This window comes from Protopterus annectens, chromosome 3.part1, assembly GCF_019279795.1.
Source record: "Protopterus annectens isolate FY-2018-M chromosome 3.part1, PAN1.0, whole genome shotgun sequence".
NCBI lineage: Eukaryota > Metazoa > Chordata > Ceratodontiformes > Protopteridae > Protopterus > Protopterus annectens.
Window position 1 is genome coordinate 492,520,419 of NC_056732.1, and position 17,709 is coordinate 492,538,127.

Consider the following 17,709-nt stretch of genomic DNA (forward strand, 5'->3'; position numbering starts at 1 on the left):
GATTTCCATAAGTAATGATACACCTTATACATTTTCACTGAATAATTTCTAAAATCAGAAAATCGCCATTCTTATAGGAGCAAAACAAGATGTTGTACTCAGTAATAGGATGAAAATAAGTTACAAACAACCTCAAAGATGCTCCTTATTTCTTGTTACAAAGTTCTCAAAAATTAAGCCAATAACTTTTAACCCCTTAGTTTTAACTTTTAAGTTATTTGTCCTATACTTTAAAATAATATATAATATATGTAATAATAGCTAAATCCTTATATTCTGTGAACTTCTTTAACTTGTGGCAACTTAATTCTGTTTTTCAACCACTGATTTCCCAAAATGCAAAGTAGTGCATTTATTTTTATTAAGTTTTAATCCAGTTAAGTCTAACTATTTAGCCTCCAAACATATGTAAGTGTTGAAATGGTCAATATCCTTTTTCATTGTAATAACACGCCCTAGGTTAATATTGTCCACATACTCGACCTTCTAAACATTAGGCATCTTAGAAATAAAATGAAAATACCAGATTGAACAATAATGGACCTAGAACTGAGTTCTAAGGCATCACTTTGTGCAATTCATGCCAGCTAGATGTGAAATTTTCTTTTCCCTTACTCTCTGCAGTCTACCTTGAAGCCAGTTAACCATCCAGCAAACAATATATGGATTAACTTTGTGTTTGAGCATGGCATCAATGATTGCAGAGTAAGGGGCACTGTTCAAAGCCTTAGACAAATCTAAATAGACCAGCACTACAGACATGTCCATATCTAAGGCAGTTGTTACTGGGTCATAAAATTCAATTAAATTAGTGAAAGCAGAACATTTTTTTGTGAAACCATGTTAAGTGAGGTACTCTAAACATCTGTGAAAGTTTTGATTAAGAAATAAAAGTAGACACTTCTCAAAACTCTTCCCCACCAGTGGTGTAATACTCATAGGTCTATAATTGCCTCCATTGTTCATTGGGTGCCTCTTATGAATCGATTTATGTCTGCAAATTTCCTACTTGCAGGAACAGTGCCAGAATACAACATGTTATTAAAACATCATGTGATAGTAGCTGGAATATAATTACTGCAATATGCCCAGAAAATACTTGGCATATTATTTGCTCCCATGCCACTCTGCTGTTTAACACAGCTCAAAGATATTTGCACAAGAGACAAATTGAAAACTGGGTACACACAATTGTCCTCTATTAAAATTTGTTGTTCAGTTGGTCATTAATTCCTGCATAAAGGCCAAACTCTTTCAGGTGAGGAACTAACTTCCAAATTTCACACCCTCTCTTTTGTGCTACAGCAGTTTGAAATTAAGACTTTATCTAGTGAATACATGGTAGTTTATTACTAAGGCTCTGTGGGAATATTCTCACATTCCATACTGCATTACACTTAAAAGCATATACACCTTTTCAAATTCAACATGCAGTCTTAAGGAAATGCTATATACTTGCCAAAGTCAGAATGCTACAATATGTGTTGGTACAGTAAGTATATGACTTATTAGAAATGCTATTTTGATGAGCAGTATACACACCATTTATTATGGTACAAGCCGATGCTGGCATGTGTAAGCAACATATTACTGTAGTAAAAATAAAAACTGCAGTAACATCATAGTATAATGTATATCACCTGGAGAAATGATGTTCCAAAGGACTGGAAATTCCCTATGGTGCAGATGTTTGGCTCTCACACACATGGATTTTGAGACCATGAGTGAGGAATTTTTGTGCATTGTGACCAGAAGAGACTTGGAAAAAGAAGGGATAATCCATGAAATTCCTGTGTATCTGCTTAAGAAGCAATTGGAGCCTAATTGTGACAGTAAGGTTTATTGTATTTCATTGAGAGACTTTAAAAGCAGAACTATAAATAATCAGAAATATCCTTTAAAGTTGAAAATTATCTTCCATTGATTTCCTTTCACTATAAGCAAACTGCACATAGTTTGAAAAAAAAAAAAACAGACTCCAGTATATTATATCAGCCACATTGTTTGATTCAGCAGGCAAAATGTGGACACACTATATCAATGTGCATTAATTATTTTGTTCCTTTGTTTCAATGCTCCTCCATTGTAAACTGCAATTGAAAAAAATATTTTGAGTTAATTACCCCATGATCAAGAGACAGAGGGACTTTTTTGTTAAAGAAATGAGGTTTCCAGTTGAACTGGAGAAACTCACAGGGACTCTAATGCAGAGGAGAACAAATGTGGGTCAACAAATAGTGGACTGCTCAGGACAGGAATTTGGCTCTTTACTAAAAGATGATCCTGATAACCATCCCTAAGACCACCACATCATAGTAACAGTGATGACATCAAAACCTCCACTAGTGTTATTGAGAGATAAGAACCCCCAAAATAACATGGTTCACTCTGAATGAGATAAAATATTTCTTACAACTTACAGGGAAAATTCTCAAGGCCTTTACACAAATATAAATATATATATATATATATATATATATATATATATTTATATATATATATATATATATATATATATATATATATATATATATATATATATATATATGTGTGTGTGTGTGTGTGTGTGTATAAAAGGTGCTGCTTATATGGACTATCAAAACATGAAGGGCTAGCTAGAACTGGTATGTCTTTTGAAATGCAAGCAATGAAACTCCATACCTGGATGCTTAATTCAATTTAAACAGTAAGAGCATGACAGTCTGCTTTAAAACATGTTTCATGCTAATTGTCTGAACCAAAAGTGAGCAGAAAAAGCAAAAAAGATATTTAAACAGTTGACAAATTCAAAAGTGGACTTCTAAGAAATTATGTTGTTTGGCTTTTCAGACTGACCAGAAGAATATTGGGGTGTGTCAGTCAATCGAGGGCACTTTCAATGAGTATGGAACAATTGAGGAAATTTGGGTAAAACAGCTTTTGCTGACAGTGGAGATTTCTTTTTGCTCCTCTACTGTGCAAGCTTAGAGTAGGGATGGTTAAGTTCAAGAGAGGGATGGGGTGTCCCCCACATCAGCATGCAGGGGGCTTCCCCCATCCAAAATATATACCCTTGAGGTGTGCCAAAATTTAATTTGACCATTTTTTATCAATCTGGACTCAGTGATGGAGTTGTCATTCAAATGACAGGATTTGAATACTGATTAGTTGGTTCTGCTAAATGAAAGGTTACTTGCTAATGAAGCACTGTTTAAAACTGAACAACATTAGTCTGTTACTTAGAATTTGTAAATGTCTGTGAACAGGCAAAAAACTTCAGAAACTGAAATACTGTGTTTTAGATGTTGGAAGAAGGACACATTACCATGAGATTTTTAACTAAGATGTTGATACTGAAAACGTATTATGGAATGTGAAAAAGTTACTGCTAGAATAATAGAATTAGCATATTGTCTCTGTGCCAGTACAGAACTAGCCAAATGTGTGCTTTAGTGGATGGGAGGGACTCTAAAGGGCTCTTGGATTCTAGGAGCATGGTTACATTTATTAATGAGCCATGGATAAATGACAAGAGGAAGGTGAAGGTAATGCTTTCAATGAGATGGGAATGAATATCCAAAGCAGTAGCTCACAAATGCAGTTTCCTGGTGTGTAAAGTGCTTGAAAAAAACAAACACAAGAACACTATCAAGCACAAAAGTACATACCACAGCACTCAAATACAGTGCAACTGATTTTATTTTTGGTCTATAGTAAACAAGTAAACGAGTCTATGGTATGGTATGTCTATGGTAAACAAGTAAACGAGTCTATGGTATGGTATGGACAAAAAAGTTAAAATACTAGCTTAGACACAGTTTGGAGAAGCAACAATACATAAAGGCTAATTAATGGATTACTAAGTTTAGATAATACATGATACGTTTTAATCAAATCAATAAGAATCAAAAGATTAAACAATAAGTAGAGAGACATTGCATCATTATACATTTCTGTGTAAAGGAATAGAGAGACCAGTATGATATTACACAATTTATTAATACAGTTTAGAAAGAAACTGAAATGTCTAGTCCTAATATGTCATCAGCTCTACAGTGGTGTAGTACTGTGTAATGTTAGTATGCAAATAGGTATAGGTAATAGAATAAACAGAGGGAGATGGTTTAGTGAGTAAGTGAAACAAAGGTAGTAGCATATTCAGAGGTAGAAGGAGCAGAGCAGGGATACAGACTTTTGTTGAATAAGTAGGTTTTCTATGAAATAAATTTTTTCGTCTGTCATCCTGTCAGAACATATTTAATACAGCGTCATATTCAAACTGTGCCTGGGGAGTAACCTAAAACCACACAGAATACCAAAGGAAAAGCAGTGAAAGAAAGAAATGAAACTATTGCTAAAGTACAAATCCTAGCTTCCAAGAAGTCACAAAGCAAATAGAGCAATCAGACTGTTTTAGTCCCTAAGCTGGGTGGCTCAATAAGCCTTTCAATAATTTCAGAAAAGTGAACTTCATATGTGCTTACATGTTGCCACACATGAACAATCTCTCAGTTAGGTAGCAGAATACCATGCAATGTGGTCATGCTAGATTTCTTCTTGTGCTATACCTACGTTCTTCTAAGTGATGACAATGCAGCATGCTGAGCTTTCTCCATGTCCTCAACTTAAACAAGCTGGCATTCACCATTAACTTAGAAAAGACTCCACCCAAGTACTGCAAGGTGCAAGGCCAATGATATCAAAAAGCAAACAGAAAAACAACCAGCACTGAGCATTGGCAATAAAGCACCTAATTGGACTATCCAACTATATTCAAATAAAGCACAGAACCGGACTATCCAACTACATTCAAATAATGCACCCAGATGGACTATCCAACTACGTTCATTTTACTCTCTCCCGGATTAAAGGATATTTTGATATTTTATGATTGGTTGTTTTATTAAATGGAGGAGCAGTTATGGTGCTAGCTCATTAATTGATTTACTGTCATGTCACAATTGTAAACTTGTTTTAGCACTGAAAAAGGCCTTTTTGCCAAAACAGGTATGCTTCACACCGTAACATAATTGTGTATGTAGATGACTTAATTAAACTGCTTTATTGCTGATGATGAATGCTGGCCAGATTTGTTATTTTCTATTAATTCCCATCCTCATCCAACCTGATCCGTCTGCTGCTCATGCCTATAGCCAATCATGGGTCCTCTGGGGTAGAATCAGGGCTTTATCCTTCTGTGCCATAGGACTGGATCAGGATATATTGTTCTCCTTTTAATTATTTTATCCCTTCATCTATCCAATTTCCACTTCTGCATCTTGTGCAAGAGAAAGAGTAATACTTTGCTGAAGTCCAGGCAGATCATATCTGCTAGGTCAGTCCTGCCCAACACTGTTGTCACCAAGTCCTAGAACTGCATCAGGTTAGTTTCATGAGATATTATAATATACAACCAATGCTAGTCATCATGGAGGCTGTTGTGCTGCAGGAGAGTATCCTACTGTTTCTAATCATATTTCCATGAACTTCCCAAAAATTGATGACAGGATCACTAGAGTTTAGTTCCAAGATTACGAAGACACTCTTCTTGGAAAAACAGCACCATTTGGCTCATTTCCAGACTTTGGGGGTCATGCCTTATGCCAGGAATCTGTTGAAATGTCCAATGAGTGAATCTACTAGCAACATGCAAGTTGTCACATGATTTCTTAGATTCATAGGTCCATACGTACGTATTAGGCTAGCTGTCCTTGTGGGCAATTTTAAGCCTAGCCAATTTCCCGTTATAATAATAATAATCATAATAATAATAATAATAATGATAATGTAAGATTGTACCATAGACATTAATTATATATTAATATATTCATTATATATTACCCCTAGTGTGAATAACTAGGGTTAATACCATAGATAGTTTGATAGTAGGGACCCATTCATGTGATAAAGAATTTAGGACCTGCCTCTGTCCATGAGTAGCAGAGAGGGCAGTTTTCTGGTAAAATATCTAATACCTATCCATAGATCCAAGTTGCATTTGAATATGAACATAGATGACCTTGGATTAAGGTGGATGGAGAGTCTGTTCCACAGCAATATTATCCTCTTTTAGATATACTGTTCCTCCAAACCATTCTGTTGATGTTGCAGAAAACATAGATTCTTAGATTGATAATTTTAGATGCCATTTGACTTGCTGATGGGCAGTAGATCCATCAGGATTGCGTAAAAGGATGCCATATATGCAAGACACAAGATATTATTCCCTCTGTTGGGTACTCTGACTAATTGTGCATTGACATTTGTCTAACAATGTCCAGAAATCTCCATGCTTGTGAACTAGTGGTGGTGTATGTTTCCCAGTCCATAGCTGGATAGTTTAGGTCACCTATAACCAAAGAGATTATAAGCTTATAAACAAACAAAAGCATTGTGTCTGGATCTAAGGATGTCATTGTTCCCCTTTAATCAGCCCTCAATAGGCCAGTCATTTAATACAATGCCCTCTTAAGCATGTATCTGTCCAAACACATGCAACAGCTGGAATACCCACAGAGTGCCTTACTAAAATGATATAAGGTCTAAATGACATGTCCTACATGGACTGACTCAAAGCCCTGTCACTATGCATGGATTTGCATCTGTTTTAACACAGCTCCTTAGAGTTTGGTGACCATCCACTGCTCTACTATCTTCATCTGAGCAATCTGAAGCATCTGTTTGCACGTAGTACACCTTTGCCCTGCACCATGCAGTGGAGGTAACCATTGGCAGTTATAGATGCAAAAACTAAAGTAGATTTATTTTCCTTTAGATGCTGCCTGTGGTCCAACTGAGGAGTTGCTTAAATTGCACTTAGCTGGGCTTTCTACAGCATTTGCCACTTTAACTGAAATCTCCTAATCCCCAATAGTATCATACCCCTTGAAAGCCCCATTAGTATAGACCCAACATTAAGCCCCCAATTACACCACATCCTTCCTCATTAAAGTAAGCAAATTTACACCTAGTATTGTGGACGGTTCTCCTGTCAGCCTAATTGACATGGGTATCCTAAGCCAGTGTAGCAATTGCCTCATGTACACTGACAATCCACTACTCCTAAACCACTCAAGCTCAATTTGTGAGAGATGCATGTACACTAAGAATTTGGAATCCTAGCTCTCTCATTCACAGAACAGTGACAATGATCAGATTGTCAGCCCACATACTAAACTTCCTGCATGAAACCATGCTGTCAACACATAAACCATCATACGTGGAGGTACTCACCAGAAATGTACCTAAACACCAGAGATCTCCGAAACATAAACATGTTACACCTAATACAGTACCTACGGCACTCAATACACATAAAACCACAAGCACAAGTGTCCCACCAAACAAGCCCCTAAGGCAAAGCACATCTAAACCAAATGTTTTGGTCATAGGTGACTCAATAGTGAGACATACAGATGTCCCACTCGCCAGGCAGGACAAGAGGAAAGCTACAGTCAGCTGTCTGTCAAGTGTCAAGATCCGCCACTTAATACACGCACTCAAGTCTCTCCACAACAAGTACTGTTATGACTCCATCACAGTTCATGTTGGTGTGAATGACTTAAGAAGTACCTCATCAGTCTATATGAAGAGAGACATGACTGAGCTCTCTGAATATGTGTCACAGGCAGGTATGCCCCTAGCCTTGAACAGCATACTACTTTCACCTAAGATGATACCGCAATATAAACAAAAAATGATTGACTTCAACAACTGACTTAGTTTCTGGTGTCATTCTAAGGGAATCCAGTACCTATCAGCCTGGGATGACATGGTAGATAGACCACACTGCTTTTCCAGAGATGGTCTTTATCTGTCACCTCTGGGATTTTGGTTACTGGCTAAGGCTCTTACCTTCCCATAGTGCCTTTTATAGGCAATGTCATAAAACAAAAAAATTCCCAATGTAAAAATATCTTAAAAAAACAACCTCAAGGTTATGCTGCTAAATGCTGAGTCTAAACCTAAAACTGTACTCACTGGAAGAAACTCTCACCTTAGAAGATGTTGACATCTGTGCAGATACAGAGACTTGGTTTAAGGCCATGGAAAGCACCACAGCACACCAGATTATAACGTCTTCCACACATTCAGAACACAAACTGAAAATGTGAGAACTAAAGGAGGTGGAGTATCAATATTCATCAAAGGTAAATACAATTCTAGATTGGTTATACTAAAATGATTCCCTTGAACTAATCCAGGTCCAAATTGACTGTAGATAAGACTCCTCTCCAAGTCATTGCCAGTTATAGGACCACCTCCATGAACAAGTATACCCACATGGCATACTTGGATCTACTTGAATAGCTCAAGATACAGCCAAACACCCTGGGTTTAGATGACTTTAACTATCCATCCATAGATTGTGTAAATTATGCATGTACTAACACACCTACCCAAAGGTTATTGGACTTCATCAACTCACATTCTGAATCTGGTGCTCGCGAACATGGGTGATCATTGCACCACTCCATGTGTGCGGCCCTCCCTAGTGAGGTCTGATCACAAATCAGTCTCATTAGAAGTAACAATAACATCTTACCCCCCATTATCAGCAACTAGACTAAAAAACTTCTCCAAAGCCAATTACAACCTAATACATGATGGCATTAATAGCTTCATAGCCCCTGTCCTCACTTATGGCATGGATACCTATACTGAGATTTACACCAATGCCTTGTAAAAGCATCTGTACAAATGTATTGACTCAGCCATATCTGATAGGACCAAAACGAGATCCTCAAGAAAGAACAAGCCTGCCTGGTGGACATCCTCCATTAACAGGTTATACAATAAGAGAAAGAAATTGATGTCCGAAAGCAGGAAGGAACAGTCTCTGAACTGGAAGCACTGATTTCCTCCTCAGCTTAAACAAGCAAATAAGACACCTCATAAGGCATTTTAAAGCTAATTATGAATTTCTCTCTCTCTCTCTCTCTCTATATATATATATATACTATAGATGATGAACAGGCAGGTAGTTCATTGATATGCTTTATTACCTGAAAACACATCAGGATAGGTAGCAGCATTACAGAATATAAACAAACTGATTGACAGACTACACAGACATACATGCTTAAATCTCAACAGCTTACTACAAAATGTCTGTCAGGCTTGCACGTGCTCAGTATTTATACACTTGTGCAAGCCCCTAGATAGCTTAAAGTTATACACACACACACACACACACACACACACACACACACACACACACACACACGCACACACACACGCACGCACGCACGCACGCACACACACACACACACACACACACACACACACACACACACACACACACATACACACCCTGATCTACAGTAATCATAAGGCCTTCTTTAGCTATGTCAGAAATCTTAAAGGAAAAACCCAGATCTGTGCAGAACTGGTTGTTAATGGCACCACATATACTGCACCCACAGAAATAGCCAACCTGCTGGCTGACAGGTTCAGTGAAAACTTCTACCCCCATGTCCCCACCACATATCCCCCAAAACATCCCTACCACCTACCTTCCACCTAGTATCTCCAAAGAGCAGGTTATAAAGTCTCTCTCCAAAGCCAAAAACACAGCCTCTATGGGACCTGATAATATCCTAGGCTGCATTCTAAATGGATTAAAACAGGAACTACCTGCACCGCTGGGTACTCTTTTTAACCATAGTCAAAGCACTGGTTTTGCACCTGCTGAATGGTAAACAGCAACCATCATCCCGTTATATAAAGGAGGTGCCTCCACTGACCCTGAGAACTATAGACCCATGAGCCTGACCAGCCTAATCTGCATGGCTATGGAAAGAATAATCATAGACCTTATCAACAAAGATATAGGAGACCTCCAAATTCTCAACCCAACCCAGTTCAGCTTTGTTAAAGGGAGATCTTGATTCTTGAACTTGGTGGACGACTTTGAGACAGTCACCGAAGCCCTGGACAAAGGCAAATCTGTGCATATAGCATACCTAGACCCGGCTAAAGACTTACATTATTCCCCACTCAGGCATCATTGACAAACTCTCCCAGCTGGAGATCAACCCATATATTGTCAGGTGGATTGCAAACTGGCTTACCGATAGAATGCACACAGTCAAAATAGGTGACTCTACCTTTACCAGCAGACCCATAACCAGTAGTGTTCCACAGGGATCATTGCTGGGGCCCCTATTGTTTGGAAACTACTTCTTGAATGTACAAGCTAAAACAAAAGGCCTATGGCTGACAAAGTTTGCTCATGATTGCACCCAGTTGGGTGCAGTCATCGAGTCCCCAAACAATGTCAACATCCTACATTTGGGACTTACACAGACAAATGATTGGTGCCAATGTTATGGGCTAAAAGTCAGTGCAAAAAAAATGTGTTATTACTCCCCACCCCCGGCAAGGGTGACAGCCCTACAGATTACCACATTAATAACAGCACCCTAAGCATGCAAACAGTGGTGAGAGATTTGGGCACACAGGTTGACAGCATCCTTTCCTTTGACAACCACGTCTCCACAGTGGTAAAAAAAGTTTTCTACATCACCCATCTCATATGTAAGGGCATTGCATCCAGAACAAAAGAGGTTATAACCCTCCCCCATAATCCTCACTCATCAGGCCAATAATAGAGTATAATGCTGCCTTTGGTATGTACTTTACCAGGCACCTGCAGCAAGAGGAAAGAAGTCAAGGTTTTCTTACAAAGACAATTCCCGGTCTTCAGCATATATCATACACTAACAGACTGAAATCACTGTCACTCTCACTATACTGTGTGTCTTACAGACTATTCAGAGGCGACCTCTGCCTTGCATATAAAGCAGTCTTGGATCCTGCTCTAATGGAAATGTTGCACATTCTCAAGTCAAATGGTATAAGATGCACTCACTCTGGGGCACTCTGTCTAGTTTATGGCATCAACCAGACTTGCTGGAGAGATAGATATGTCTCACAGAGGTTACCTTTCCCCTGGAACAAACTTCCAATTCAGGTAAAACAGAGCCACTTGCTGACCCTATTTAAGCAGTTTGGATGCCTGGATGGGGAACCACAGTTTCACCTGATTTCCTGTTGGACAGGGACAGTAGTTGTTGACTTAGTCCTGCTTAATATCTTGATATTCTTGGAAGCAGGGGTTGTACTTGGTTAAGTTTGTAAGGGCCCTAGGGCCATTACCCTAGTAACCCCTTATGATCCTATGACAATGTCTTTGCCAATAAGCAAAACCCTAGTGGTTACATATGCAAGCCACCCCTGGCAAAGAAGCATGATCTGCTGACCATATACTACTAGACTGACAAATGCTGGACACATTTTGAATACACCAAAAGCTAAGCCAGTTATTTAAGTCAATACATTTTTGCTCATATTATGGCATCATCCCTGGAGAAGATATAATGCTGCTCGTTTCTAGGCTCATACCTGCCTGGGACACACAGTCTGAGAGCTCCATCATGTCTGTCTGCATATAGTCCAGGGAGGTACATGTGAAGTCATTGACACCACGTTTGCTATGACAGAGTTATACTAGTACTTGTTGATCAAGGACTTGCAAGTAAAGTACTTAAGTACGTATATGATCTGACATATCCTGGCACCAAACAAGGACCTAACTATCATCTCAAAATATATTACACTGGAGCCATAAAGTTCATCCTTATTTTAGGGCAAAATTCCATTCCATCTTCTTATGGCTTACCAGTTCATTAGCTAATTTGTCTCCATGCTCACACAACTTCCTCTCCAATGTACTTCCACGTCTCATTTGTGAAAACATATCTGAAAATTAATTTACAATGTTCCTTTCCTTCCATGTGCTTCACATGTTCTTTAATTTGTTCACTTAATTCAATTCTTAAATATTTGTTTCCTCAGCACATCTTTACTTTCCCTTCCTTTTATCAGTTCCTTTTATATTTTGCCCTATCTTCTTTTACTTCTCTGGTTATCTTTTTTCCTTTTTTTTAGTTCCTCTTTCAACTATTCACTATCTTATTCCCCTAGTTCCATGCCCTTTATTTCACTTTAACTTTCTCTTACTATTCATTTTAGCTATTCGATTTTTTTTCATTTATTTGCTTTCCTTGGCTTTCTTTATACTTCTTCTGTTGCTTTCTATAAATTAACCTTTACATCAGTGTCAAAGATGCATGATTGTATAGTTAATAATGCACAAAAAGTTCAGATATGATCACTTACTGCTTTCTTGTACAATTGACAGAGCTACTGATCAGATACCATCATGTCATTTATTTATTTATTTATTTTATTTTACATTTGTTAACTGGGGGTGTCTGACTGAGCCGAAAAGGCCCTTTTTCAGCAGAGGCCCAGGGAGAAAAGCTCCACAAAGAAAAATTACAGACACATTTAGTTATTTAGACATGATCAGTATACACACAAATTACAGAAGACATGTTTTTACAGTGGTATGCGGCACATAAACAGTTACAGTGGAGAGAACAAACAAAAAAATATTCATTTTAAAAATAAAGGTAATTAATAGATTTGTGGTATACAGCTGATATTTGGAACATAGGTAGAATACATACATAGTACACAGGTACAGTATATACATTGTAGATTAGCCAGTGTTTGTGAGTAAGATTGAAAACTATTATCAAGTGCTCTAGATTTTGTATGTATGTGTTATCCGCTTTCACTAGCTTGGGGAGCAATCATGGCACTGCCAACTTTCCATGAGATGTTGCCTGATGAGGTCTTTAAAGGAGGCTTTGGATGATGTGTTTTGAATATTTGTAGGGACAGAGTTCCATTTTTTAGCCACTGAACTACTATATAGTGCATCTCCAAAGCTACTGTAGCTGTTGGTGACTTCTAGTAGTACTTTGCTTGATGATCTAAGACACCTTTTGGCTGAGTAATGTTGTACAAGGTTTTTGAGGACAGGACACTTATTGGGGAGGTAATAGATAGAATGACAGAGGCAGAGCTGATTGTAGGTTAGGAGGCTGGGCAGTTCAAGCCAGTGGAGCTGTCTTAAAGCAGTACAGTGATGAGTTCTATATGAGCAATTTGCAGCAAAGCGGGCAATTCTGTTATAGCAGGCTTCCATTTTGCTTAGTTCAGTTTTGTTGAGATTAGTCAGAATGGGAGATGCATAGAGTAGGATGGATAGAAGTTGGGAGCGAGCAATGGCTGATCTTGTGTTGCTGGTAAGAAATGGTTTGATACAGTAGAGAGACCCCAGTTTGGCATGTACTTTTTTAATAGTTAAGTTGAGATGACTATCAAATTTTAGGTGGGAGTCTATGGTTATTCCCAATAGCTTAGCCTGTGCTACTGGAGCAATTGGAGTAGCATTAGTGGAGTAGATAGTGAATTGACTGTTAGTGTTTTTGTTAGAACTGGTTATAATCATAAGCTGAGTTTTCTTTGGATTGAGAATAAGTTGGGCATTGGTAAGGTAGTTTTCAACGTCAGAGAATGCTAGTTGAGTTGTTTGCAGGAGGGTGGGAATGTTTTGTGCAGCACAGATTAAGGTAGTGTCATCTGCATACTGAATTATAGATGCATGCTGTGTGGAGGTATGGAGGTCATTTGTGAAGACTGTGAATAGTAGTGGTCCTAAGATAGAACCCTGTGGGACTCCTATAGTTATGGGCAGCTGAGGAGAGAGAGAATTTTCCCATTTCACAGCTTGGTACCTGTCAGTTAAGTAGCTTTGGAACCAGGTAAGAGTGGAACTTGATATATCACATTGGTTTAGTTTGTTTAGCAGGATTTGGTGTGAGACTGTGTCAAATGCTTTGGACATATCTAAAAAAAGAGTTGACACTTGTAGGCCTTCATTTTTGAGATGGTTTACTATGTCTGTGAAGCAGAGGAGGGCTGTAGTGGTACTATGGGCAGGTCTGAAACCATGCTGAGTAGGTAACAGGATGTTGCTGTCTAGGAGATAGTTTAGCATCTGGTATGGATGCATTTTTCTAGGATTTTGGCCAGGGGGGAGAGTAAAGCAATGGGTCTGTAGCTATTAAGTTCAGTGGAGGTCCTGCCTTTATGTATGGGTGTAACATAGGATATTTTCCAGAGTTTGGGCACATAGTTTTCAACAATTGATCTGTTTATGAGAGTGGAGACTGGGATAGCAATAGCATCTTCTGTGAGTTTCAAGAAATAGCTGGGGAGTAGGTTGGCTGCTGTCAATGAGGTTTTTAGTTTGGAGAGCATGCTTTTGATTGAAGTGGTGGAAACTGTTTTGAGGGTAAAGCTTGTATTAGTGTTATTTGTGTTGGGGGGATAGTGAGGAAGGAACTGTCCTGTGATACTAAGGATAGAACTGAGTTCACAAAGTGGGAGTTGAATTGTGTTTCGATGGGAACTTTAGTGCCAGGGGTGGTTGGTTTGGGGGTAGCCTTTTGGGTGGATTTTAGTAGCTGGTTTACATTTTTCCAAAATTTTGCGGGTTGTGTTGGTATTTAGTTTGTAATGTTGTGTAGTAGGATTTTCTGTCCAGCCTAATGCATTTTTCTGCATGGTTGCGCAGTTCTTGGTACTTAGTTAGGCTTTGTGTTTCTTTGTTTTTTTTTTATAGTAAAGCCAGGCAGTGTCTCTGGACTTGAGGATTTGTTTGGTTTCTTTACTGAGCCGGGGTTTGTAGAGGTTCTAACCATGATTTCGTGCAATGGAGCGACAGTGTCTAGGTGTTGTAGAAATGTTTTGTTGAAATATGCTACAGCCTGGTCAAGTGGGAGGATTTTTAGGGGGGGGTCCAGTCACAGTTACAGAGTAAAGTGTTGAGGACCTCAGGAGATATTTTTTTTGTGTTTGTAGTGGATACATAGTTAGTGATTTTGCATATGCTTGTTCTACTACGTATAAAGTATATTATGTTGTGGTCACTTAAGGTGTCTGGGAGACTGCCTCTGTGAGGGTACAATGTGGGGTTGTTAGTTAGGACCCAGTCAAGGATGGATTCCCTTTTAGATTTTTTATCACATCTAGTTGGAATTTGGACTAGCTGCTGCTAGCCATGGAGATTTATTAGATTACTTGGTGGTTCTGATATACAGGTGAACCGATCTAGGTTGAAGTCCCCCAGAATAAGGGTTTCTTGAGAGTATGTGGAAGAACACCAGGATAAGAAGTCTTCAAGGCTAGAAGGTGTATTACCAGGTGGAATATAGATCAGAATTGTGGTGATGACCTTTTTAGGGTGAAGTTGAAGTTGTGAGATAAGTATGTCCCAATTATTGGGGAGGGGTAGGAGTTTGGTAATTGACAGATAGTTAAGTTTGACTTGTACAGTAAGGCAGTTCCACCCCTTTACGAAGTGGTCAGTCTTGTCTAATGATATTGTAGCCGGTAGGGAGAACATCTGAGTTAGCTATGTTTTTATTTAGCTAGGTTTCTGTTAAAGCAACTATGTCTGTCATGTCATATTTCTTTCTTTACTGTAAAAGGGATCATTTGCAGGTAAATACAGAAGTATTTATATACTCATCTACTCATTTAAAATAGCTACTGAGTTTTCAACATTAAAAGATATTTGCAGTTTTAATTTTGGAAGTGGATTATAAAAAATGAATCTCAGCTTTTATCCTTACCATCTGTAGCAGTAAACAACTTGTATATAAGTTCAGCAAGAATATTCATCACAAATGAAAATTTCTTCTTCCTTATTGCGTAAAATTGTCTTTTTGCCTGTTGAAAATACAACAAAATTACTAAAGGCAGTATTAAAGGCGCATGCAGAATAATTAGTCATTACGTTGCACATTGTTATCCAGTATAGCTAACAAGTCATGAACATTTATGGAAACCCTGCTTAATGGTTTACTAAATAAAATTTAAGTTGTACCTTTGGATAAACAATCTTACAAGTTCATATTTACAGGTAGATACATACATACCTGATTGTTAGGTAAAGTCTTGTGCTTTATTACAAGTACTTGCATACCATTAGCTCGTTACATACCTACTGTCTGTCTTTGTATAAAATGTAAGTGTCGTAACTTACACTTACTGGATCCTACTGAATTAACTTACTCACTCAGCAACAGACCAAGTAACTGCATAGCCCTCCCAGAGCCCTAACTGTTTTCCGAAAACTCCTACCTGGACCCACTCGCTTAGTTCCATAGCCATTGCATAAGCCTAAAATTCTTCTTCTGCTCTCTAAACCTAAAACTCCACTCCTGCCCCAACCCAAAAACTCCCTTCCCCAATCCTAAATTCCCTGACTGCACCCTAAACCTAAAACTCCTTTCCCCCTCCCTAAATCTAAATTCTGTGACCGCTATCTAAACCTAAAACTCCCTTCCTTTTCCTAAACACAATTCCTTGATTACTCCCTAACCTTAAAGCTCCCTAGGTCTCCTATTGCTCCCTAACCCCAAATTTCCCATTATGCTCCCTAACCATAAATTCCCTTCACTAACCCTCAACTGTACTCCCAAATCCTAAATTGAAATGTCTTTTCTGATACCTGCTTAAAAACATAATGTAAACTCCCACCCCACTCCCTCTCTACAGCTATCATGTTTACCTTGTTCGAACTTTGCAATTTCCATATTTCTCTGTGTCCAGCTTGCTAGATTTGGGCTTCCTAAGGCAATGTAGCATTTTTCAGTTGTTCTCAGACAGACAGTTAATCATTAAAGAAAATAACATGGTATGCAAGAGATATAAATACACAACTTCCTTGGAGGCAAATATCTTGTATACAAATGAGATTGTCAAGAATACTCACAATACATCCCTTCACACACACTGCTCACCACAGACACTGATCGTTTTATGCTCAGGCACTTAAAGAAACCTTCCCAAATCTCAAAGACCTCCAAAGTCACCTAATGTCAATACTGCTTCTCAGCAATCACTAAATCACACACCTAAAGCACACCAAAAATCTCACATATGCCTACACCTAATGGTCCACCGACAGCAATGCCCATAAGGTGAGTATATACATTACCTGATTTTCTTGTTATTGGGGACTCCATTGTGTTCATAGGTTCATAGGTAGTTACTAGGCTATTGGCCCTAGGGCCTTTATAAGCTTAGCCAAAGGTACATTGGCTTTCGCCATCTGTGTGATACACAGATGCCACAATCACCAGGTTAGACAAAGAGAAGATAATGTTTAATTGCCTATCTGCAGCCAAGATCATGCACACACTCAAATTACTTCACCCCAGGTACCAATATGATTCTGTCATAGTCCATGTGGGTGTCAATGATATGAGATGTACCTCACTGGGCTATATGAAAAGAGACATAATAAATCTTTCAGAATATGTGTCACAGATATGTATGAGCCTTGTTCTGAACAGCATTCTACTTTCACCAAGGTCGATGCCACAGTATGAACATAAAATGATTGATTTTAATAATTGGCTTAGCTTCTGATGTTACGTGTGTAGCACGTCGTGTAAATGTGTACTGCTGTAGTATCATAATGTAGTTAGGTAGGGGTTTGAATCCTGCACTTGCCAACTGTGTGTGTGTGTGTGTGTGTCTCCCTGGGGAGGAGCAACCTTTTGGGGTTGGGAGGATGGCCTAATGGTTAAGATGTTTGCCTTACAAACACAAGGTGCAGGGTTTGAGTCTCACAAGGGATAATTGGCTAGGCTTAAAATGGCTCGCAAGGGCAGTTAGCTTAGTACTAATCTATGAACCTATGAACTAATATCTGTCAGCATGGGAAGATATGGTCAAAATACTATGTTGCTTTGCCAAAGATGGCCTGCACCTGTCCAACCTAGGCTTTCAGATATTGGG

The 17,709-nt window shown here is 38.6% G+C and overlaps 1 protein-coding gene across 1 annotated transcript in view; it reads right to left on the minus strand.

The window, feature by feature from the left end:
- Positions 1–17,709, minus strand: part of LOC122798188 (squalene monooxygenase-like) — a 647,600-nt gene that overhangs the window by 60,753 nt on the left and 569,138 nt on the right. The window contains exon 8 of the mRNA XM_044066935.1: positions 15,534–15,630. Coding sequence (XP_043922870.1) covers positions 15,534–15,630 — 97 coding nt within the window. The remainder of the gene's footprint in view (positions 1–15,533; positions 15,631–17,709) is intronic.